Below are 26,105 nucleotides of genomic sequence, written 5' to 3' on the forward strand. Positions count from 1 at the left end.
GGCAGAGAATGGATTGGGAGAGTGCTCCAGACACTGATGTGCATGGCCAAGGTGCTTGGCAGGCTGACCTGAGACAGATGGGGGCTGGCACTGCTGCTGGCAAAATGTGCCAGATGGAGAGAGTCCTCCCTTCCCGCTGCTCCCCAGCTGGATATGATGGGGTCCCACTGAGCCTGTGAAGGTCCAACCTAAGACACTGCTGGTGTGCTTTGTGCAGCTCTTGGCTTCTCCCAAGAAGTGCAAGCTGTCCCCTGTCCCAGCTCTCTGGATGGCAGATCTATCCGAGACAGAGGGGAGGAGAAGCAAGTTGGGAGCAGGGCTGAGGAGGGTCATCACATAAGCATCAAGTGCTCATCTTTGGCATAAATGGAACTGTTTCCTGACAAGCCACCTGCCTTGTTGCCATCAGACATATCCACTCTCTGTCTCCTCTTCTCCCCCAGCCTCCCCAGGTGCTTACACCCTGGGGTCAGGAAGGCTATTCTGCAGTGAATATCCACGATGCATTCATTCACAAGGAGGACCAGCTACAATTAAATGGTGACAGCTTCTAGGACACAGTGTCCTGTGGCAGAAGAAGGGAAACAAGAGGCTGGGACAGGCACCACACAGCAGGTTGTGCTAAGGAGACAGGCATGGGCTCTGCCATCCGGGCTGACTGAATCAGTGCTGCCTGCAGCAGGAGAAACCATTGAGGGAAGAGGTCCAGGGAAAGAGCACAAGGGAGAGGGCAACAGAGGGCTACACATACAGAGGGATGCTAAGGCAGGGAGAAAGGCAGTGACACCTGACTGCTGGAACTGCTTGAAACTGCAGGCAATAATGAAGCCTTAACAGGAAGGGAATGGTCCTTTCTGACATGGACATACTCCTACTCCTTTACCTTTGGCTCAGAAAATTGATGCAAAGACTTTTCTGGTATGCTAGGAGCTGGGGTAAGGCCATGAACAGCCAAAGGTGCTTAAATATCATGTATCCACTCCAGGCATTGGGGACTCACTTGAATAAATTCCCACCAGGCACTAGGGAAGAAATTGTCCCACTCTGGAGAACCTTGATGTGGCATGGATGGAGTTGTATTGACTTGAAAAAGGTCTGATTTGCCATTGGAGTGGGAAGAGTTGCAGAAGACAGGTGGGAGCTTGGTTCTCGCTCTTTTCCTGTAAGGCAGGGTTTTTTCAGGAGCCCACAGGATGATGGAGATGGAAGTGGCAGTAGGCTTCCAATGGAATGCCCAGGGGCAGCTCTGAAACCAGATGGAAGCCAGGCAGATGCTGCAACATGCAGGTTTGCAATATCCAGGCTTGCAGCAGGGGGGGAGGACAAGCTTTCTGTGCACAAAGGATCTACCCTGGACCTTGGTGTTAGATCCTGAGGGCTCACAAGGTGAAAACCACATGAAGAAGGGCAGGTCTTCAGAGAGTCAATGTTGTAAGAAACCTGCGAGGTCCACACCAAAGGGGTCTTCTGGACACACACGTGCAGATGTAGCACTCTACATGGCACTCATTGCTACTGGATGGATGGGCTTCGACCACCCAGGTATCAGGTTAAGAGAAACAGGGAGAATTGGATTGCTATGGTGAAAGTGTGGACTGCAGACACAGGTCACCCTTGCATGGAGGCAAGGACTCATGGAAACTGCCTGGATCCCAGAGAGCAAGGAGTGCACATAACAGTTCCACCTAAATTAGAGGAGTCATAGAGTATTTAAAATTAAGCATGTTCCAAAATACCTTGTGGTTTTGGCTTCTAGCTGTGTACAAGTTGCTTGGCTTCTTACACATCACAGCCCAAGCTTGCCATGGATGATCAATTAGCTTGCCATCTAGTGGAAGACGTCCTTGACTATGGCAGGGGGGGTTGGACTGGATGACCTTTAAAGGTCCCTTCCAACCCAAACCATTCTGTTACTGTGTAACAGACTTTTACCAAATGCCTGTGGTCTCCTGCAGATGAAGATCTGCCTGCTGCTCCAGGAGCTCTCTGGTCAGTGGCAGCATTTAGTTTTCCATCCGCCTGCTTCCTTTCCTCCTGGGCATCTGTCTACCACCTCCGAAAGTGTTTACAATAACCGTGTCCTACTACAGTGGGTATTGTACAGTCCCTAACCTCTGCCACAGCATCACAATGGGACCAGAACAAAAGTGAAATAATCCCCATTACTTCTTCCAAACATCTTGGACACATCTCCCATGACAGAGAAGGCTCCGGACATGCCACAGGCTGGATCTATCAGTAGCCATGCTTTGGCCTTGCAATGCTCCCAATTTCAGTGTTTCTGCTCCTTGTTCTTAACAACTCACATCTTGATTGGTCATATCCCAGTAAGGCCGCTCGCCATACGACATCACCTCCCACATGACTATTCCATAGCTCCACACATCACTGGCTGATGTGAATTTTCGGTACTGAATTGCCTCAGGTGCTGTCCACCGTATTGGGATCTTCCCACCCTGCAGGAAAAAAAACAGAGAGGATGGTTAGAGAAAGAGCAAGAGCAACTGAAAAAGATGAGTGTCCAAAAGATTTGCCTCCGATACTCTAGTAAAATCCTAGAAGGAAAGAACCACAGGGCTATCCCTAACTGTACATCAGGATGGCTGTGGCTTGTCTAGCCACGTCCGGGAAGCTGTCAAGGATGATGCTTCCCCCCATTTGTCTCGTGACCTGTCCCAGAGCTGCACCACTCTCTTGGGGAAGAAGCTTTTCCTGTTATTCACCTTGAATGTCCCAAGCCACAGTTCTGTCTATTGCCCCTTATTATATCATCTAGTACCACTGCAAAGAATTTGGCTCCATCTTCTTCATAACTGCCCTTCAAGTACTGCGGATCACTTATAGCTGTTCCCTTTGTCTCCTCTTCATTATATTAAACAAGCCCAGCTCCTTTCACCTGCCTACTGCTTATACTGTCTTTGGCATGACAAAATGCCCATTGTGTTAGTAGGGTCTTTTGTAGAAAAACGAACGCCTATAAATGTAGACAAATTCAAAATTATTTCCTCTGAATCTCCCTCCATCCTTTTGCAGTCACCTGGCTATCTCCAGAGCATAATAAAATTAGAACACCATCCTCTTCAGCTTTCTACATCTGTAGACTTTTTGAAGTCAGTGATATATCATTTCCTTGAGTTGAAGTCCTCCCGTGTCAGTCTGTTTGTTGATATATACATGATCCAGAAGTTTTTGATACTGCCCATTTCTGGAGACAAAGGCGGAGTGAACATCTTCTTTAGAATGGCATGCGCAGTGACTGGTGGGTAATAGGATGAACTAGGTGGGCACTGAGGTCTCCATCATCCTGCTGGGCAACAGCAGCTCTGGAGAAATCAGGACTCTCCACAGAAGAGTTATGCACCAAAGTGCATAAAAGTGGCATACACAGCCTGAGGCCACAGGGATTGCAATGCTCTGCTTAAGCCCTTGCAGCCTCCTGATTTTCTAGCAGGGCCTTTGGACCTGAGCCATTCACAATTCAAGAGACCTTCTGAAGGGAAAATCTTCCCCTGTGCTTAAAAATAACCAAATTTGTCTGTGTTTTGTGGCTGTAAGAAGATTAAGGAACATTATATATCATCAATGAATAACTACCATGTCTTATTAAGGGCCTCCTAGGACTTAATAGGACTCAGACCCTATACATGCTAGAATAACGAAAAAATTATAATGTTCCTTAATCTTCTCACAGCCACAAATCTCAGACAAAATACTTTGTTTTCCACAAGAGAGGGAGATCATGCATTCCATACCAAACACGATGTCCTCTCCATCAGGCACACTCTTAGCAGAGGTCCTGACAAGCAGCGGATTTAAAAAATGGAAAAAAAAAAAAGAAGTCTTAAAGTAGAAATTACAGACTGTGTATATTTGGAGGATCCTTGTGGGAACTCACTTCAGTGAGGCCTCCCACCTGTCCAGTGATCTGACCCAGAGCTTCACCACCCTGTTTGAGGAGATTTTCCTATGGTCTGGCATGAACCTCCCAAGCCATAGCTTGTGGCTGTTGTCCATCCATGGACACAAGGTCTTTGAGGCAATTATAACAAAAAACACCCATGCATCTTGGGATTTTTGAGGATGGTACATTTTAAAGAGGAAGATAATATTACTTCTGGTACTCTGCTATAGTGGGTGCACATATTCTATCATTATAGATACTATACATCCTGCTACAGTGCCCACAGTTCAAGAAGAATAAATTAGAGAAGACAGAGAGAAAAGCTACAGGTACGATAACAGGAATAGAAAACAGCAGTAAACACCAGAAGCTTCCATGTATTTAGCTTAACAAAGGGGAAGTTAATTTGATGTAAGGATCACGTTGTGAAAAATAAATGTTGCTAGTGTTTCTAGAAGCCATAGAATGTCTGTATAAGATCAAATGGTTGATGTTTGAAGCTACACAAGTTCAGATGAGAATAAATGTGCACATTTTTGCGTATTTGTTAAGTATTCAACTACTGTTACAATTCACTAACAGACAACTCAGCACTGGCAGTTTCAAAAGATCTGGGAAAGATGATTTCCTACAGATCATGCCCCCTCTCTATCAACATTAATTTCCAAGAAGTCCTGTCATAGGTATTGTATATAAGCATTGATCCTGTAGCATCATTGCAGAGCAATGCTGTACAGCTTTGCAAACAATGGTATTTATGAGAACTCTTGGCTGCAATCTTACTGAACCACAACAAAGTATTCAAATTATCCTTTGGTCCCACTGCACGTACTGTAGCCTGAGACAGGCCATGAATCCTCAGTGGCACTTGTGTCACTGGCATCGTGGTGTTCCTGGGAAGCTGTTACATGATTATGGAGCCATTTCTGGGGATGTTTCTCTGTCTAACTCAGACAGACTCTCTGGAAGATCAGTGTCTAGTACTGCAGGGCTTCACCCAGCACTCATCCATACTTCAGCTTATCATTCCTGAGGTTAAGTCCACGACATGACATCAAAAAGTATCACAGCCTCTTGGACAGCAGGGTGGCACAATTGGACCAGTGATGGTAAGAAACCTCCACACTTGATGCCCTGGCAACAAATCTGTCAGGGCAGCACGTCAGAGGCCCCCCAGCTGGGTCATGCTGGGCAGGTATAATGTGTCATCCCAACTAAGGGCTTCATCAGGGATGTGTATATGCTTGCAGAAATGTTTGGAAGAAGGCTTGGTTATCCATAGGAATGACTATCAGGCCTATCAACAGCCACTGGACAACTGGACAGAACCTCACAAGAGAAAATATTCCTTGGTTCATTTTATTGGTCTTTCCTCTCTGGCTCCTTATTTCTATTGTTGGCACCCTGAAAAAGTGCTTCCCAAGTCAAAGGGGGATCTTTCCCTTTCCCTCTATCTCCCTGACTCCTTCCTTCACCACCCATCCCTCCCCCTCTGGAAGAGCAGCTTTACCAGTGCACTGGTGTAGGTGGGATCAGAGGTGTCGTCCTCCAGAAAACGGGAGAGGCCAAAGTCAGACACTTTGCAGACCAGGTTGCTGTTCACCAGGATGTTGCGGGCAGCCAGGTCTCGATGCACGTAGTTCATATCGGCCAGGTACTTCATGCCTGCCGCGATGCCCCGCAACATGCCCACCAGCTGGATCACTGTGAACTGCCCATCGTTTTGCTCAGGGGAAGAGAGGAAAAGAGTCCACATGAAAGGAGCAAATTCACAGCCTGCCATGGCCAGACAAACAGCCAGTAGCCTCTTTCTGTACTTCATGTCAAGACACACCTATGCCACGAGTATGTAAGTTCCCTCTCCAAGCAAGAGAGCGGAGAGTGGAGAGCTCACAGGGGCTGGAAGTTGCCCTCACACACCCTGTGGGCATCACTACAATGGTTGTTGTTATCCAAAGGTGGCAGATCTGCCACACCTTGCACAGGAGGGTTCAATAGGGGCAATCTATTCCTATCAAGTAGGTATTCTCCCTTCAACACAGTGAATTATCCATTTCAAACTCAGACCTATAAATATTTTGACAGAGCAGCCAGGGGTCAAGTCCTGTCCCTCCACGTCCAAAGAGACAAAGTTTGTACATGCATCTGTGGGCATGCGTACAGGTAGGCACAGTCTTTTGCTAGTATGAGTGGACAGACACGCATAACAGATGACAGCCTTGGTGCCACCTCTACCTCTGTTCCTAAGACATAGACCTCTGGACTGTGCAGCAGCTGCCCCAGTGGCAGGGGATGCTGGTCAGTGAAGGACACTGTTATATTGGCACAGGAAAGGGAACCTTCCCTTCCAGTCCTCCTCTGGCCCAACACAATCTCTGGAGTTGCATGCTCCTGGGATCTCATACCCGCAAGAAGGAGTCCAGTGAGCCATTTTCCATGAACTCAGTAATGATCATGACTGGTGAACTCTTGGTCACTACCCCCTCCAGGTGGATGACATTGGGGTGGTCAAACTGCCCCATGATGCTGGCTTCACTCAAGAAGTCCCGTCTCTGCTTCTCCGTGTAACCAGACTTCAGGGTCTTGATGGCCACAAAGATCTCTCTTTTGCCAGGAAGCTTGAGATGCCCACTGCACACCTCACCAAACTCCCCTGTGGACAGAGGGAAAGAGTTAGGTCTTGTCAGACTCCCAGACCTCTGCCTTTCTCCCAGAAGTACCCTGCTCCCACGGACTTCAGCTGTGCCCACTCTGCATGACTCTGAGCTGACCACCCACCCTGTGATCTGTGCTTCCTCCCTCACTCCACACCAAAGACCTCCCTTCAGGTGGACTTATCACTGCTGAGGAGCAACGGACATAGGACTATATGCACACGAGAACTCCTTGTCTCCAGCACTGGATGTATTTGCTCCTCCAGCACTGGACCACCTTGCTTCTGCTAGTCTAGGTTGGGGCTAAGGGTAAGACCTTGCTGACATTAGTCTTCTCAGTGCATGTAAGGCTAAACCCTCACCAAAGCCTGAGACCACAGAGGAAACTGTGCTGCTGAGGGCCAGCCAGACATTCACAGTTCACCTACCTGCTCCGATCACCTGCTCAATTTTGACACAAGAGATATCGATTTCTTTTGCAAATTCCCTGACAGCCTCATTGGGATCTTCGTAGGTGAACGGATCAATATAGATCTTCATCCCTGGAGTCACTGCATAAAAGTGAGGAAGAAAGTCAGACAGACAGATGCAAATAGAAGGAGTGATGGCTGGCACCAAGGAAAAGAGAAATCTATTATTGGGAGGGTCTTTTTTACCTCAGTACATCGCATAATCAAGGGCATGAAGCAGACACAGAAAAGTAGTTTGAGAAAGAACATGCAAAGCCATGTTTGCCCAGGACTATTAAAGCTGGATTCTAATGAATATTGGCCCATAAATCATTGTTGGGGCAGTGGAGGGCTGCATCATTAGCTAGGACTGCAAACTGTGACAACAGAGAACCACCCATCCTCTGAAGCAGGATTTGGCTTTAGCACATCCAGAGGACAAGCAAGAGAAGCATCTGCTCTCAGATGGTGCATAGGCACACCAGTGTGACATCACACTCACCATGCTGCAACGCTACAAGAAGACCATTTACAGAGACCACAGATCTGCCCCGCTGACCTTCTCTGCATGCTACTTCCACATCAGCACACCATTCTGTCAGAGGCATGGTAAAGTGGAGGAGACCTGGGCTCAGCATTCAAGACAGGAGACAGTGAAGGTCTGCCTTGGGTTGTAAACTGAGGCACATGCTGCTCTTGGTTCTCTACACAGATATCTATAGAGGAGGAAGCTCTAGGTGCTTGGTAGTACTGACACAGCCACCAAGACAGATTGACTCCTCCAAGGGGGTGTCTGTGGCCCTTTCAGGGGCAGTGCAAGCAGGACAGACAGTCCAGTCTGACACTTGTTCTGCCTGAGGCTGGGTTCTCTGTTGGTAACCTCAACACGGCCAAGACAAGCTGTAGGGGACACTGGGGAAATGGCAAAAGCCAAGCTTTTCCTGCTAGGTAGCCCAGAATACACAGTGATATGCTTATGTGAAAGGCAGTGGCCATGGGACCTGGTGAGGTTGGACTGCTGATGCCACAGTGCACACTACCTATACCATGGGACAGCTCTTACCTGCAGTCCTGCAGTTCTCCCCTTTCTATACTCATTTTGCTGGCCCCTGGCTTGCTCCAAAATTGGAGGTATTTGGAGAGCAGAGCTCACAGCTCACTAAATAAAGGAGCCCAACACAGAACCAGAGACATGACTCCCAGCTCCACATGTAAGATTCTGGTAGGATTCAGGGAAATTGCTGCAATGCTTACAGCCTCCCTGTGCCTTGGCAATTTGCTAACCAGAACCTCTCCACAGCAATCACTGCTGGGGAGCTGAGCAGAGACTGTGCCTTGGACTGGTGTCTTCAGTGAGGATGTGGCTAAAAGACACCCCAGGCCTGTTATCAGTTCATCTGCATCCAGTGGCATTGAGCCTGTTCCAACACTTGTGAAGGCACAGCTATTAATGCCATTTCAGCCTGAAGCTGTCATGTTACACACCAGACCCTGGGAAAAAGTGTGAATGTATGTTTACACACGCAGCATGGACTGACAAACAACTGAGAGTTGCATTTACATAATTTTCTTGAAGAGTGTAATTTTTCCTGGTAAGTTATAGCAAGGCAGCCAGCACACTGCTGCTTTGGCACAGAGCTGCAGTTAAGTGTAAAAATGTTTCCTAAGTAAATGCAGAAGCAACAGAGTACTGTACTGAAAGACTCTTGATGTTTTCCATTCTCTGAACAAGACTCAGGTCTGTGCAGGACCAAGGAATAAAAAGGACAGAAATCCTGAAGCTGCAAGTGTAACATGAGGCAAATAACAACTGAGAATTGAACAAAGCAGGGTTATAGCAACAGGTCTCTAGTGAGGGAAAAGAAAGACATTTCAGAGGGCATGCTGCCAGGGGTTAACGAGGGGAAGAAGGATGCACTGGGGTGAGACAGGGTGCACAGACAGGTTGAGAGCAGGAATGTGCTGGATGTGAGGGAGTGCCTTGCAGTACACAGGGATGTTGGAAGAGGGAGGCTGCAAGAGAGGGCATGTTATCTTCTGCATTATATACCTATATATATCTCATATCTACTAGGATTCTGGAAGCACTGGAGTGGGCTCTAGTAAAAGCACCATAAGGTATGTGGGTTCCTGCAGAAGGACAGCACTCTGCAGGACATGGGTAGGTTGGGAAAGGGGTCTCACTGCTGCCCACAAGCTGGGCAGAGCTCAGGAGTCAGAGCAGCCAGACAAGGTTTGGTGGCAGGGGCTGCACTACAGAAGAGGGTGAGGCTTCAGGGGTGTGTGTTGGATGTCACAGGGGTTTGTAGAGCATGCATAGGTGTTCACTGCACGGCTGGCATCTGACAGCATGCGGGTCTGGAGAGCACAGACTCTATGAGGTAGGGTAGGGATCTAGATCACAGGGGACCGGTGGGGGATCTAGGCAGCATGGAGGTCCTCCTGTCTACACATGCACATGCCTGCCAGGCCTGAGCCCTCCCCACACGCCGCAAAGAATGAGTGAACAAGAACACAAACCGAAGAGAGAGCGGACCCCCAGGCCTGGCGGGGGCCCACGGTACGTACTGTGGCCACTGGTATAGTGCTGCAGCTTGTCAGTGTACTCAGAGTCAGCACGCTCAAAGCCCCGTCTTCTGGAAAGAAAGGGAGTCCTGAGCACCAGTACAGGTCCATCAGGGCTGAAAGATGCACTGCAGGGGCATCTCTTTCCCTCTTCACTTTCCTGTCTCCATCCTCCCCTCCCCTAACCCTGCCACCCTCTGTGTCCAGTTGCCATCCCCTTGCACAGCCCCAGCCCTGGGTCATGCGCTCAGACTGACCTACCTGTTGCACACAATAGCGATGACAACTACAGCAATGAGGAACACCAGTCCTGCTGCGGAGGAGCCGATGATGAGTGGCAGTTTCTCCTGGACACTGGTCTGATACTCAGCTGGCATGCAAGGAAGAGAGAACAGGTTAGTGCAGCACAGGATGGGTCTACACTAACAAGTTCATCAAGACCAGAGCACGTTCCTGAACAATGCCCACGTTCGCATGGCTATTGCTAATGGGCTTCCTGGCATTGTTCTGGTCCAAGAGAGATAGTGCTCTCTCAGGCATGGCTGGGGTTGGCTATGACAGGGGATGTGCTCCAGTAGGAAGGTTAGATTGAGCTATCCCTTTTGGGTGGAGAGTTTAGTCCTGTAGATGCATGCTGTGCCTTGCTTCTTGGCCTCAGGGCAAGAAAACTGGCTTGGCCTGTTTTATTTAGCAGCACAAATTTAGAAAATAAAGACCCAGGTTGCATTTGTCATCAACAGCTGCACACATGAAAATCATAAATTTAATTTCTTCTAAATCCAACTGAGTGGATGTGTCCCCATGCCAGAAAAGTTTGGCAGAAATTGGCTTAGATTATGTGTTTCTCTGTGTGGACCACCAAGTGCCAATGCCTCTCTCCAGGTCTTGCCAGGTTGAATAAATGCACTTGACTTGTCAATGCACCATTGAAGGGACTAACAGCAAAGGGATGAGCACTGCTGCCAGTGCATCTCCATCTTGTTCAAGTCTCTCTAGACCCTGTGTCACCTTTATGCAGAGGCAGCTGAAGACTCACCTTCAGTCATGGTCTGGAAATACATCTTGCCACTATACCGGCCATACCCAGCCACAGTACGCGCTCGCACCTGGAAGACGTAGATGGTGCCAGCTTTGAGGTTTTGCACTGCCACAGTGTTGGTGGGGCTCTTCACTGTTGTTGAATTTATCTCACTGAGATCCTGCCAAGAAAATACAAATCCGTCATCAGAAAAATAAATCCAGAATCAGGCACTGCATTTCTAGAAGGAGGAAGCATAGGAGACCAGGGTAGCATGGGGGAAAAACTACGAAGGTGAGACCATGGGCCCGAACAAACAGGTCATTCCTCTGAGCCTGCCTCCCAGCAGGGAGACCACAAATGTAGGAATGTGAGTATGGATATCCCTGGACTACCCACCACCTCTCAGGAAAGACTATGATGAAGGTGTTTGCTAGAAACTCAGGTTGTTTCTCCAAGTCGTGAGCTTAATGGGGATGGGAACAGCTTCCCTCTTCTGTGCCCACTTACTCTTAGCACTGTTGCCCTTCCTCACTCCCTCCTCCTGTGCCTGATCCAGCCTTGGCACCATCTCCATTTGCTCTTCTCCATCTCCCTTTGCTTGTGCTAGAGGTAAAGCCCACCTGAACACAGGGTTTTGGATCTCAGGAGAAGTACTGCTACCATTGCCCTGCTCAGGGTCTGCTTCACCAGGGACCATGGCTAGGCTTTCAAAGCTGGGGAATGGAAGAGCATATTTAAAAGTGACAGGATACTTCCAAATTTTTGCCCCTCCCTTTGTCTGCAGTTTTTGTAGCTGAGGACATGAGCAGTCATATCATAATGATATAGATGGTATTGCACTTGTGTAGGTGATGGATCCATCACTGTCCTTAGTAATTATGCCTTTAGCTGAGCATCCAGAAGCACTAGTAAATGGGCAGGATCTCCTTGTGCTTGCCACTGTAGAAGAGAACAGACAGTCCCTGTATCCCACCGGGGACATGAAGAAATAGGTCAACAGAGGAGGTTGAAAGAGGATGCTGAATGTGGTCAGGGCAAGGTGGCCAGGTGCCTGGCAGCCATTAAGTCCTGAAAGTCAGTGAAAAGCAGCAACATATGCAAACAGCAAGATGTTTCTGGAAAACAGAAATCTTATGAAAGCCAAGCTCTGACTATGAGCCTCTATAAAAGGAAGTGTAGGCACCGATTTTTGAATCAAAAGTCTGTAGGTACATTGAAAGTGCTTATCCTTTCTGGTAGCATCACCAATCTTGCAGGTTGGGCTTTGGCAGGATCATTGGTTCAAACAGATCAGCAGCTGATAGCTCAAAATCTGAGTTGGCTAGTTTACAAGTGAGTCCCTGAGATCTGCTAACTTCAAAGTCACTACAAAGGGCTCAGCAAGCCCAGGAACTCCCACCCTGCACAGACTCACCAGTGAGGTGAGATAACTTCACAAGAAGTAGGCAGGGACTGGCAGAAAGAAGAATTCAGACACACAGTTTGTGCAATCCCATCAAGTGGGACGGAGGGTGTGATGAAAGGACTGGTCTTTTGTCCCAGCTGTGAAACTCCATTGGGGGGACATGGAGGGATTTCTTCTTGTCCCATGCTACCATAAGGTCAGAGTGAAACTCCCAGCGAGGAGCAAATCATCCACTCCGCCTCACCAACTTATTCTGCAGTAGACTCCTGAAGGACAGAGGGTATCAAAGAAGCAATCAGGCAGAAGGTCCCATCTCGTGATGAACCAAGGTTTCTTCAAACAAAAGTGCAAGTTACACAGGCTGTTGCTTTCTTGTGTTGCTTTGGCTGTCTGCAGGCAACAGTGAAGTAGAAGTCAGTGGAAAGTCTTGCACCCAACTTTTGCACACCCTTTGCCTAGAGGGGGCTGTGTCCTCAGCCTCCTCAGCTGCTGGACCACAAGATGAGTCAGAGGTTATCTTGCCCATTAATAAATAATGGTGTTTGTCTTTGGAGGCTGCTGGTCTCCTTTCTTTTCCACTCTCCACATCACTAGTGACTTTGCTTTCACGTTCATTCACTTCTGAGAACAGCACTGGTGCCTCCACCCAGAGGATCTTTTGCACAGCCATCAGCTGTGGTATCAGCAACATTAGAGACCCACAGAAAGTCATTCACTATGGCCCTTCATACAGCAGACCCTGTTGAACCAATGTTCTCATGTTCCTGGAAGAGCCTGGTGCTTACTCAGTTAGTCATTGCACTGGAGCAGCATTTCAAGCACACTGGCATTTTCAAGATGGATTGTACTTGTGACCTGGGTTTGTGCAGACTATTTGCCTCAAAGCTGCAAAGCAGCTGAAGGACAACATTCATGGAGTTAATTTCTTCTTGTATTAAGCTTTTGATTGAGCAGTACTCTGGTGAGGACAGCTGGTAAGAGATCGGTCTGGCAGGAATGTGTTTCTCCAAGTGTGCAGCCAAACTCGGACGCTTGGAAATACTGATGGCACATCATTCTACAGGGTAATGTGGAGCAGCTCTGCAAATGCCTGAGAGACCTCCACTATTAACGGTGTTCAGGAACAGTTTTCTCTTCTAAAAACTACAACTTCAGTTTTACCCATCTGGACCTAGTGCTGAAGGTGCCTGAGTATCACTGGGGTGTTTGGGAATTAGACTAATGACAATGAAAAGCTCAAGTACAGGTACACAGACAAGAAAAGAAAAGATGAGCACACAGAACTGATTGTCTTGTTTGTCTTATCAGGCCTCAGCACGCCCTTGGACCTTTCCCAAGCAGTCTAGGAGAGAAATAGGTCAGGAAATGTTTACAGTTTTAGTGCTCAGGGGCTTGGACGAATCCTCCCAGGCCCTTGGATGGCACTAACAACACAGTTGTTTTAAAATCATCTGTCCAACTGTTTGAGGGAACCTCATCTCTGCTCCTGAAGGACTTCAAATTGAATGCAATGGGCATGCTTGCAAAATGGTTTATATCCTGGAAAATTGATGTCTGTCTATCTGAGGAAGGTGTGCTCATAACTGTGCTCTCCTTTAATCCCAGAGTGCAAAAAAAGAGCATTTACACCTCTTCACCCTCCCTTATCGAACCCATTCTTTCCCCTTGGCATATTGCTCAGTCATCACCTCTCCCGCAACCTGGTCATTCACTTCAGACAATTCTCCCCTTTCACCCCTCTGTGGTATTGCAGCAGGTCCAGGGCAACCCAGGTGGTTTAAAGTCGAAGTCCAAGCTGCTTTTTTTTGTAGAGGTTTGTGGGTCATTTTTTTTCCTGATGATTTTGGTTTGAGTTTGGAAATCCTAATCCAAAATAACACACTTATTTCCTCATAGGTTTGATTTTAAGTCCTCATCTAGTTCCCTTTCCTATGAGTCGAATTTAAGCTGAAACCAAAGTCTGAGCAACAAAGAAAGAGTTTTTTGAAACAGATAGTCTTTGAAATGCTCAAAGGATTTGCAAAAATTGTTTCTAAAAAGTCATATTTTTATCAGGAAAAAAAAAAAAAGCCAAAGAAAAATGTCAACCAACATAATTTGGCAGACAGCTCCACTGTGCATCTGTACAGCGGCAATCTGTTGTGGTTTCTGAGGCAAACAGAGCCACACATATAAAGCTTGACTAAGGCTGTGTGCCAAATCATCACACACATCTGCATTTTGGTCCCCATGGGATCAAGTGCATTAGGAGGGATGCTCAGATATGGTAAACAGGATCCTGCTGGCCACCCTGGAGATGGATGATGAGGTCCACAGATCCCAGACTCCCATGGGGAACACCATTTGTGGGGAGATCTAGGGGAAAATTTGGTCTTCCAGCCAAGTATCTGATCAAGTGCAGCGTGGTAAGAGTGTCTGAATGCCTCTCAATAAAACTTGTGAGTTCCACACAAAACTTGTGTGATCCACAGAAGCAGTATGGATCCTGGGCATGGACTGGGACTGCAAGAAAGCTATTGCAGGGGGCTTCCTGCCAAAGTTTCTTCTCAGTCTTCTTATCTCACAATTTTCCCCAGACACAGCCCCCTCCAATGGTTTGGGCAGCACAGGAGGAAGGGGCAACCCAACTCTTGCTCCATCCTAGGGACAGGTGGGAAACACCAGGCAGGAGCTTTGGCCCCATGCTCAGGGATGCTGGTGTCCAGCACTGCAGACTGGAGACCAGGAAAGTCCCCTGAGCCAGTCCAGGAGCAGCGCTTCCAGCCGTCCTTGATAAGAGCCCCGGTGACATCCAGTTCTGGGGATGCTGTAATGATATGCACTGATTTGCTCTACCCACATGTGAAAGAAAATCATAATGTTGCCTCTATACAGGGATTTTTAATAGCATCTAATAATAGCAATGTTAAAAATAGTGTGTGAAATAGAAACAAAAATATACCTTTGTTTCAGGTATTGTGAACAGGTCTCTGTAATGCTAAAACACTCCATTTTTTTTTTATTTAATTTTTGTTTTTATATAGAAGAGAATCAATTCAAAATGAAGAGACAAAACACTTTTTATACAAAATGTATATGCTGCTATTCTTACATTTGAACTGTTTTCATGCTAATAAAATATAATTTTCTACTATTCTACTAAATTCCACTAGAAACAACTTAACTAGCTCCAGAGATATTTTCTGAGCATTCAGAAGCACATGGGACAGTTTGCAATGAAACATTTTGGAAGAAAATCACCTCTGTACAGACTGGCAGTCAAGTGAGGACACAACTGGGATGTGTCACACACCCCATCCAAATTGCAGTATTGATGAGAAGCAGGGGAAGAGCACGGCATATCAAAAGCTGTGCGTTTTGGGGCTGTTCCAAGGGATCAAGTAAATGGCTTTCAATTGCAAAACTTAGCACTGAAATGGCTAGACTAACACGAGAGTCAGCTCTGCCAAGCAGCCAGAGAAGGATATAGTGTAATTGCATTGTTAAAAATGCAGAGGGCTCTTGACTGACCAGACAAGGCACATGAAGACCTTGGTTAGTGATGACTAGTGATGGATCAGACATTGAGTGTGCAGCTGGGACACATACAGAGAAGTGTGGGGAGACACAAACCCACTGCCATTGGCCAGGCCCTGCCACTAGCTCTTGGTTATTTTTTAACCTGTTTCCAAATCCTCTGAAGTTTGCTTGCTGTGGGATTAAGCTTTGGCCCAATGATCCCCTTCTGAGAATGACATACATCTTTGGTTGGGGAGGAGATAAAAACACGTCTGTCTTCTTCAACCAAAGCACCAGCAAAAACATATACCAAGAGATTCAAATTATTCTGCCCCTCTGCTCTGCTCCAGTGAGACCCCACCAGGAGTACTGCATCCAGCTCTGGGGTTCTAAGCACAGGAAAGACCTGTTGGAGTGGGTCCAGAGGAGGCCACAAAAATAATCAGAGGGATGAGACAGCTCTCCTATGAGGAAAGGCTGAGAGAGTTGGGGTTGCTCAGCCTGGAGAAGAGAAGGCTCTGGGGAGACCTTAGAGCGGCCTGCCAGTACTTAAAGGGGGCTACAGGAAAGGTGGGGAGGGACTCTTGATCAGGGGGGTGGGGATAGAATAAGGCATAATGGTTTTAACTAAAGGAGGGTAGATTCCGACTAGAAATAAGGAAGAAATTCTTTATGATGAGAGTGGTGAAACACTGGTACAGGTTGCCCAGAGAGGTGGTGGATCCTCCCTCCCTGGAAACATTCAAGGTCAGGCTGGATGGGGCTCTGAGCAACCTGATCAAGTTGAAGACGTCCCTGCTCATTGCAGGGGGGTCAGACTAGATGACCTTTAAAAGTCCATTGCAACCCAAACCATTCCATGATTCTATGTAATATCAGGACAGACAGTGCCTCAGCATCAGCATGTGGGGCCACTTGCATTGTCCACTCTGTCAGGACTAATGCTCCACCTGAGATCCTGCTGCCATAAAAAGCAATGTCTGAGCATGGCTTGGGCTGCTTGTCCCCATGATCAGGGACACTCTGCGTCCTAAGGTCTGACAATGGGGCAAGCAGATGCCCACCTTGCGGTTGGCTGTGAAGACCAGCCACGAACAGCAGCTTCCCCTTTAGACAAAAATTCCATTTCTTTACAGCCTCCCCCAGAAAACAGAGGGAAGTGGGAAGAAAGAAAGAGGGGGAGAGATTAAGAGAAAGTAAGAGGAGGAGAATGAACTCCCTGAGATCTTCTGTCTCTATGTCGAGGGTCCCCAGGGAAAGGCCCCTCTTGCTTTCCAGATCTGTCTTGTTACCTACTCATTCATCTTGCCATGTATTCTGGGATCTTTTCCAAGGGTCAAATAAATGGCTGTGATTTATGCAATATAGGTCAGGACCTATTTAACAGCTTACAGAGAAGCTCCCCCCTCCCCATTCTCCCTCTGGCTCTTGGTGATGAGAAAATAGGTCATAGGCAGGCAGTGGGGGGTATTAATCATTTCTTCTGGCAACTGCTGGGAAAAATATTTTCAGTTCCATTTAATCATAAAGCTCTTTAATTAGTTAGTTTGCAATTTTTAACATATAGTTTATATGCTGTTGTGTAAGGGAACAGATTCTGGAAGGAGAAATCTCCTGCTCCCCACCTCCCCTGGGTAGCACAGATGAAGTTCACAAGCCAAGCAGAGCTTGGCAGGTCCTGGGACCAACATCAACATTGTCTTCAGGTCTCTCAGCAGCCACACAATTCCAGCCCCATGGGATGAACACCCTGGCACAGCCCTGGCTTGCAGTCCTTCTGCTCCCCTGGGCAGGCAGGAGGTGGAAGGGGCATGTTCCTGAGGAATGAAAGAGCCAGAGTTGCGGAAGACCTTCACATCAGCCTCCTCCAACTCTGTAGTGCAGTATGTACCCTCCATGGGAGTATGGGACAGCTTCTCCCTGGGTACAACACCCTGGTTCAGGCTGCTGCACACAGATGCCAAACTCACCTTTGGTATAAATGCACTGACAGACAGCATTACACAAAATCTCAGAGACTGGACATTCAATTAGTGTGGTCCAGACTGGGAGTAGATGCTCCCTGCCATCCCCATTCCCCACTAACGCCCCAATAGGGGAAAGGGAAAAATTAGACCCCAGACCCTGGCTACCCAGCCCTCCCTGCAACGGGTCCCCACCTGTCACAAGTGCTGGAGAGGTGAAGGAATAAGCTCCTCCAGAAAGCCCAGCAGATTTTGCACACTTGCAGTGTCTACTCAGGGTGACTGGAACCACTGCTGGACTCCAGAGGGTTGACAGTCACTACCACCCACACAGCCAACCACTGCAAGAGAAGTAACCTATTGATCAATCAACGGCTGTAGCTGCTGTTACGCCCTTCCACAAAGCTTTGCACCACCTCATCTCCCCAAAACCTGCGGCTGAACCCTGCCAAGGTCCCGTAGTACCTTCTCATAATATTGCAGCTCATAATCAAGGATGACTCCGTTGGGTTGGTCAGGCTGAGACCATGAGAGGGTAATGCTGTCCACGGTGCGGCTGACCTGGTGCATGATGGACACAGCTGAAGGAGCTAGAAGAAAGAGCAAGAGAGAGGCCTCAGTCACATGCCTGCACGGGCAGGACCCACATCCCCTGACCGGAGGCAGTCAGGTGTATTACTCTATCTGGAGTTACTGAATTTGCTTCCAGCAGTGGCAGAGCTGTTCAGTGGTCAGGAGATTCTGGCTTTTGCTGTTTGTACAGAGCAGTTAGGGGAGAACAAAATGTTTCCATTGCTCACTAAGAGTTTGTAATTAGAAGCCATATGGGGCAGCATCTTGGGCAGAAAAACAGACCATTCCCAGGCAAAACGAACCCAGAGTTAGAGCAAACACAGCCTTGTTCCCTTGGAAAAAGCACTACCAGACCAGCAACATGAATCCTCCCTACTTGCCACGGGGAAGTAGGGGGTTTTGTACTTTGACATTTGCATAGAGAAGCTTTATAAGGCATAGGCAGACGCAGGAAGCAAGCAGCTCCTCTCCGCCTTGGTGTGCTGGGCTTGCAAGTTGCACATACCAATCCAGGGAGGTGCATACAGCAGCCTGAGCACGCAACGCAAACCTGACCTGACATGCTGACAATGGTGAGTCTCCTGCCTCGTCAGAGTGCCCTGGAAATAGCACACCCACAGATGCCACTTGTCCCACGGAGCACAGTGGGACCTTCCAGCTGCTCCTCAGACAATCCAGCCAGCTGCCCACCCTTTGCACTGCCCTGCGACGCCTACGTGGCTTGACACATGGCCAGGTAGAAACAGTGCAGTCTCAGCTGGTGCCATGCTGTGGGAAAACTGTCTTCCAGGGACCTGTGCTAACAAGCCCATGGGGCAGGGACCGTAGCATGGAGCTGCCACTTCCTTGGGAAACTCTGACCAGCTCTGATCCTGCTTGCTGTGCACTGGGGCAGGTGAGCAAGCAGCCCGGACTGCTTTTAATCTTGTTGGCTCAAGTATTGATAGCAGAGATGCCATAGCATTGCAGGTATCAGCCTACAGCCTGCCACCCTTGCTGGAGGGGCTAGCACACACAGGTGCCCGTGCTGCCCCCACTTCTCTGCATCTCGGACTAGTGAGCTGAGCACACGTCCTTGCCCACACTCTGCCAACACAGCACTGCCAACACAGTCTCCATGGACAACAGTCCGGAGGCCATCCCAGACCTCACCCAGCACCAGACCAGCCTTGGAGAGTGCTAACTTCAGCAGAGCATCAGCTCTGGCACTCCTGCCAGCGCAGACTCACTGCTTTGGCAGCTTCAGGGCAGAAGGGAAGCCTCGGGGGTGGGTGAGGACTGGAAAGCGGTAGCAAGAAAGCTTCCCCATCACTTGCATGACAGGCCTGGTTACAAATGGATGCAGAGAGGCTTGAACTCAGAAGGGCTTTTACCAGGTCCAACCCTTTCAATATTTCATGGAAGAACAACTCACCTGACAGCTCTGAGAAACAGCTTGGAGGAGCGGCACACAATGCAAAGCACCTCTCAGCCATCCCCAGTCTGGTTTCCCATGGCATCATGAGCAGTGACAGAAACTGTGCCAGCTGAGGAATGCAGACACAGCAGTGGTAGGACTGCGCTACTTGGACCAGCGTGGCTGCAGCATGTTCTTACACATCGCTGTAATGAATTGCAGCTGAGAAACACCTCTCAAAGTATACCCGAAAAAGCCATCGTTTTGATCTACCATTTTTGCCTGTTAACTACTTTTTCTGTAGCACTGTAGCTCCCAGGATGTCCAACGCCTGTGTGCCAAGGGGAATAGAGGCCAGGTGTGGGCAAAGCGAAACCTGCCACTACACTGATGCCCCATTTCCCTTCATCTCTCTGGGTTTCCCCACCCGTGAAGGAAGGCACAATGCAGGTCAGCCTCAGCAAAGTGTTGGCTACCTCTGGTTTTGTCCTGCACTTAACTAAAACTGCACAAGGACAGAAAACTTCCATCATTGGAAATGTTCAAGGTCAGGTTAGACAGGACTTGGAGCAACCTGATCTAGTGTAAGATGTCCCTGTCCACAGCAGGGGGGTTGGTCTAGATGATTTTTAAAGGTCCCTTCCAACCAAAACCATTCTATGATTCTAACAGATTCTGACACCAAAGCCTCACCTCCTTCCCAACACCAGTCCCTCCATCCATTTCTGGCTAAGCTGAGACTTATTATGCACCAGTTCAAAACTCTCATCATCTCAGACCTTCCCTTGCTCTGTGGCATACAGCATTGCTTCCCTCCTGCCTTAATGTCCCAGTCTCACCACTTCAGGCCCATATTTACAAATGCATGGGTTTAGTTTCTCATGCCGGTGTTAAGATAAAGCACAGGTAACATTTCTGGAGCCTGTCAGCTCTTGCCAGAGATTGCTGCTTCTTTGTTAACAGACATTTCATATGATATCTGCAACCTCCAAGACAAACATTTCTCTTTCTGTGGAGAAATGCCTTGGAAGGAAGTTGTGACCAAGCTACAGATTGCCCCGCAGCAGGGATTGAGGCTGTGTGAGCACACAGCCTGTGGTCTCTGGCACATCTGAACTGTACATGCTCTGGGAACCGATCCCACACTCGTACAGGCCATTCCAGGACAGAGGCTGCACACACCCAGACCTGTCCCACCACAAAACTGGGATGTGGTAACATCCCACGATTTAGACACAGGTTCAATGGCTGACCATGCAGCTGGAGAAGCTCCTCAGCTCCAGGTCCCTCCAGGTGTAGGAGTGAGGTCCCTGGGATGATTTTCTCCCACTTCCATACATGTATGAATCATGCATGACCAGTCACAGCGCAGGCAACTGTATACTTGGTGAACCTGCCCTTGGCTGGTTCAGAAAAAAGAACCAAGTGGATGAGGTGGGGCTCATCTATGGAGCCTTAATGAGATAAATGCGCTGCATGTTGGGGAGGAGGCAGGTGAGGTGAATGACTACAGCAACTTCAGCGCTTTTCCTACACCTGGGGCAAAGGAGTGTCTCTGGATAGGCAGGAACCTCCACCACTGTACCTTCTCTGTAACTGCTCTTGTTATCACAGACATCAGGGAAATGTACAATAATAAAATCATAGAAAGCTTTAGGTCAGGAGTGACCTCTGGAGGTTTCTAGTCCAAACCAGCTTGCAGAGCAATTTCAAAGTCAGATCACTTTGATCGGGACCACATCCAATTGAGATCTGAATATGTTCGGGGATAGGGATCTCACAGGCTCCCAGAGCACCAGTCCCCTGCTGCCTCACTCCTGTGGGGAAGATGATTTTCTTCACATCCCATCAGAACTTCCCTCATTGCACATTGTGGCTATTACTACTGTCCTCTCACTGTGCACCTCTGGGAAGGGACTACCTCTGTCTTCTCTTTAAACCCCCTTTTGAAGTGGAAAACTGTAGCTAGATGCCCCTTAGCCTCCTCCTGTCCAGGCTGGTCAAACCTAGCTCTCTCAGCTATCCTCATGTCTTGTGCTCCAGCCCTGGTCCATCCTAGTGATCCTCTTGATGGACCTGCACCAGTTTGTTGATGTCTCTGCAGTACTGGGGAGCCCCAAAGTGGACACAGTACCCTAGATGTGGCCTCGTGAGTGCCAAGCAGATGGGAACAATCACACTCCTCAATTTTTTGCCTGTGCTCTTGCTAATAGAGCACAACATGCTGCAGTGCTACAAGACATGGTCTTCATCACACATCTTCACCACAGGTGAGGGCAACAGCTTGTGCAGAGAGAGGCTCCCCATTCTGTGAATAAAGGATGGGCTGGGGTCAATGTCTGAGTTTGAAAGCAGTTTAGTGGAACCAGTCAGACCTCAGAGTGACTTTCTGAAGTCTAGTCAGAGGGAAAAGCTTCTAGCCAGATAGTGGCACAAACGCTCAGGCATCTGGTATCTGGCAGCTCTCATCCCCTGGAGCAAAAGGTTCCTTCACAGTCAGCTGCAAAGCTAGTGAAGACCCATGAGTTTCTGACTCTTCATCACTTCCAAGGCTGGAAGGTCATGGTTGCAGTTCTCTGCTCTGCCCCCAAGACCACATGGGAGACCTTGTACAAATCCCCATTATCCCTCTGCACTGCCATTTTCTATGTGGAAAATGAGGCTAGCCACCCTGTCTCATTTTCACTCTCTGCCTGTCTTATCTAATTTTACTGAGCACCTTCAGAGGCAGAGACTCTACTAAGGAGTTTGGTCCCCCAGCAGTATTTAATGCATGTAATATAATAGCTAAAAAAGAAGATGAAAGTAGTTAAAGTGAACACAAAGATCTTCCAATACGGGATAGTGCTACCTAGTGATAATCTAATCACAAGGTATGCTTCAGCTCTGACAGAAGCATCAAGCAGTTTGTGTCCATCCTGAACTACGAGATAGAAAGGGCTTTTCTGCAACAGGACATGGTGAAGTGACAAATACAACAGAAAAGACTGTGAGAGATACACACTTTCTGACACATGATGAACTCAGCTGTGTAAAGATGGTAAAAGTCTCAAAACATCTAAGTTGACTTTCCTGAACTATTGTTTCTGAAAAAAACTATACATAGGTTCTCTCCATTGGGTTTCTGAGTATTTCAAAGCAAAGATTTAACAAACTGCAAAAAGGACCAAAATAAATAAATAAATAAAAAGTCTTTGTTCTTCCAGCCTTCTGTATGCCAAGCTCTTTGAGGACCGGCCAGAGTATAGCTGGGCTGATAACACCAAAGGTTTGCTGGCAGCATTTAACCTGGCCCTGTGGGATCCATCACCTTGTCCTACCAACCCCGACTCCTCTTTGTTCCCTTGTGACAAAAGAAACAGAGCTTTAGGGACCACTGCTCAATTTCCAGTTTGGAAGTTGTCACTAAATTGCCCAATGACACAAATTGCCCAGTGCCAAAGACACACCCTCAGTTGTTAGCTCAGCTCGTTGTCCCTTTTTCATGGAAGGTGTTTGAATTACTGTGCTTGGGGAAAATGGATGGTGGAAAACGGACCTGCCCTGTGACACATAAAGATCAGATTTGGAGCATCCCAGCTCTCAGAGACACTAACACTTTGAGATGTCACTCCCATGAATGTGTAAGCAGAGGCAGATTTATCTTGATGGTGTCTCCAGGTCTATGTGTGCAGCAACAGTGCAAAAAATAAAGACAGCTTCATTTCCACAGTGGATGGAAACTTACTTTTCTTGCCTGAAACCTTTGAGACCCAATGTCACTCGGAGGCAAAATCAATCGTTCTGACTCCTTGAAAGGCACTTTTCTATATCCTCTTTATCTGGGATAGCCTTAGATTCTTCAGATTCCTCTTAGTGGAGCCCTGTGGCTTCTCCAAATTGCTGGAGAAATAAACCAAGCCAAAACCACCACTGGAGTGTAAAACAAGCTTAATGAAAATCCACTAATGTAAGAAGGCAGATGACCTGTCCCCTGCTGAAATAAAATCTGCAACACACAGGGAGGAGGGGCAGCCAACATCTCACATGTGATAACCTCTCTGGGGCATAATGGGAGGGATGCGAGCGATGCTTCCTCAGTCACCACGCCAAGCCTACACACAGCCAAGCAACACTGATCACAGACAGGCTCTTGTCTAGGCTGGGGCTTGGGGATTTGGCAATTTACCTTAACCCACCAGGAGCCGAGCAGACTTCCCTGGCTTGGGGACAGCTCTGCCGGATAAATCTCTGGGGGTGTCAACAGCTCTTCTTGTCTGGATTTTCTGCATCCCACACAGGGTGAAAATAGCTTCCTGAGCTCAGCTACTGGAAACACTTGGGAAGGACAGAGCTCAAGATGTACCCCATTCTCAGTTCCTGCCAGGAGAAACACATACCCATGACCTCCTCAAAGGACACACAGGTAAAACCACTGAGTTTTGCCAAGGCTGCAATGACAGCTAAAACAGCAGTGTCCTCACAAACCATGCCGGATCAATGCCACAAGGTGGACATGTCCAGGCAAAAAGTCTTAAATCTCACCACACAGCTTATTCAGGCGCATTCATGGAAAGATTGGGATCTTCTGTCCTGCTTGAGTGACTGTCTCCCAGTAAAATTCACTTACTGGGGCAGAAACATAAAGTCGCATCAGGGTTTGGCAAGAGAAGCACCAGAGCCACAAGGCTATTCAGCCCATTGAGTATTTAGCTTTCCCAGAAGCAGTGCAGCAGATTCAACAGCACAGAGGACAGCGCTACACACATACCCCAAGGTCAGTCTTGCCAGTGGCAAGGTGGGTGTGAGAGATATCCTGAACAAATGCTCTAATCTAGCAAAAGGTAATAGGTGAGGAAAGGCATCCTGTCCTCTTCTGGCTGTGTTTTGTACCAGAGTTGTGTTGTAGACTAAGTCTACCAGCAAGACAGACATAACGCAGGCACCATGGTGCTCCAGCCTCTCCCAGGTCAGTGTTTCTGGCCTAGATAATCAGCTTAGGTGCATTATTCATGTCTAGCTGAAGCAGCTGGACTAGATAATCATTGTCCTTTCCAACTGAAATAGTTCTATTCTATTCTATTCTATTCTATTCTATTCTTTTCTAGGGTCCATATTGGGTAAAATAATGACCCAAGAGGCTCAGGCACCTCCACACCGAGCACAGAGTGGAGCTGTGAAGGCTGATGGGGGAAACATTTGCCTGTGGACTGAGCCCTCTTCTCCCACTGTACCCTTCAGTTCCCAATAGCACCAAACCCCAGAAGTGCTGGTGGGATGAGACCCCTGGAGTCTCTGGTCCAACACGTCTGCTGCACAATAATCCCAGCACCATATCGGGGAGGGTGGAGCTTTGTTAGCTGAATCTTTAAACCTCCAAGGTTGGGGCCTCCCTAGTTATCAGACTCTGTATTAGTACCTTTTAGTCTTTTTTTTATTAGTTACAGAAATAAAATGACAATCTGTGGCCATAAAGGGAATCTTTCTCTGCCACATTACTGTAAACGAGACCCACCATGTCCTGTCTCCCAGTCACTCTAGCTGAGGCACATTCAGCATTTTAAAAAGTATGTCTTCTAAATAAAACAAACAAACAAATAAACAAAAACCAAACACACCGAGAAGAAAAGAGACAAAAACTTTTGGGCTGGGTTCTGATTATGAAACTGAAATCACTCCAGCTTTTGATAAAGATCCCTAACAGCCTCCCTGTCTTACAGAATAGCATCTGGAGTGCATGACGGTGCTTTGGCTCTGTTTTCTGACCTGCAGTTACTCTTGATGGATGTGTGAACTGGGAAAAAAACCCTGTGCAGCCTCTGAGAATGGTGAATGGGGCAAAGCCTCTTGCAGCTCTTCACCAGGAGTGCAGCGGGGCAGATGGAGGTAGGGCAGCTACTCCTGAGGACAAGAGGTGGCAGCTTCTCATAGCTCAGAATATACTTCCAGATAATTAAGAAATTATGATTTGTTCAGGAAAGGGATTCTATTTTAACCTACTTGTGACTGTGAATCTCTCTTCACAGGTTTACATCCTTGCCTGAAAGCATCTCCAGGCTTCCCTCTGATGGAGCTGCTCTGTGAGGATGCTCTGACATGCAGGTTAATACCTCTATGGGCAAGGAACCAGAGAGCTCCATGCCCACCAGCCTCAAGGGCTACTTAAGAAGTCTCTTCTAACAGAAACTGAAACCCCATGAGGCACAGATCCATCACAGCAGAGGCAGCTTAACTGATTCCTCTGCAAGAGGCTCTGGATGTTTTAACTAATGATTTGCTTGATCTCAGGTACGGACAAAGGGACATGTTGGTAGCACTGTTAAGCCTAAGGCTTGCTATAGCCAGTATTTTACTTCCATACCAAATAGTTACTTCTTTTTGGGTTGCCTGCTGAAAATTATAAAAAAGACTACGGGCGAGAAAGAAAAGGAAGAAGACAAGAAGGAAAAAAAATAGGAGTTTTCCAGGGGAAATAGGCACTTTCTAATCACAGCAATACCCTAAAGAAGGTCATGACAATTGCAAAACCCAGGGCAGCCTGATGAGACAGCACAAGAACATGTCAATTTTGCAGAAAATTGGGAAAAGCTACCACAACACCCAGGTCTGAACATTTGCACAAGACTGTCAACAGAACCCAGGCAGTGAGTTAAATACAGCTGAAATGCTTGTGGTTGACCCTCTGCATATGTTATAGACA

General features: G+C 47.8%; 1 protein-coding gene across 6 annotated transcripts in view; it reads right to left on the reverse strand.

The window, feature by feature from the left end:
- Positions 1 to 26,105, reverse strand: part of EPHB2 (EPH receptor B2) — a 135,509-nt gene that overhangs the window by 16,641 nt on the left and 92,763 nt on the right. The window contains exons 6-13 of one of the 6 annotated variants that reach the window (XM_032997257.2): positions 17,923 to 18,047; positions 10,606 to 10,768; positions 9,831 to 9,939; positions 9,573 to 9,637; positions 6,984 to 7,106; positions 6,307 to 6,554; positions 5,412 to 5,627; positions 2,307 to 2,456 (exon numbers count right to left, since the gene is read on the reverse strand). In XM_032997257.2, the coding sequence (XP_032853148.2) occupies positions 2,307 to 2,456; positions 5,412 to 5,627; positions 6,307 to 6,554; positions 6,984 to 7,106; positions 9,573 to 9,637; positions 9,831 to 9,939; positions 10,606 to 10,768; positions 17,923 to 18,047 (1,199 nt within the window). Of the gene's footprint in view, positions 1 to 2,306; positions 2,457 to 5,411; positions 5,628 to 6,306; positions 6,555 to 6,983; positions 7,110 to 9,524; positions 9,641 to 9,830; positions 9,940 to 10,605; positions 10,769 to 17,010; positions 17,311 to 17,922; positions 18,048 to 26,105 lie in introns of those variants that run through there. The other 5 variants (XM_032997254.2, XM_032997256.2, XM_032997255.2 and 2 more) reach the window with 5 other exon arrangements.

The sequence above is a fragment of the Tyto alba genome, unplaced genomic scaffold (assembly GCF_018691265.1).
Source record: "Tyto alba isolate M040663 unplaced genomic scaffold, T.alba_DEE_v4.0 Super-Scaffold_20000042, whole genome shotgun sequence".
In the NCBI taxonomy this organism is placed as follows: domain Eukaryota; kingdom Metazoa; phylum Chordata; class Aves; order Strigiformes; family Tytonidae; genus Tyto; species Tyto alba.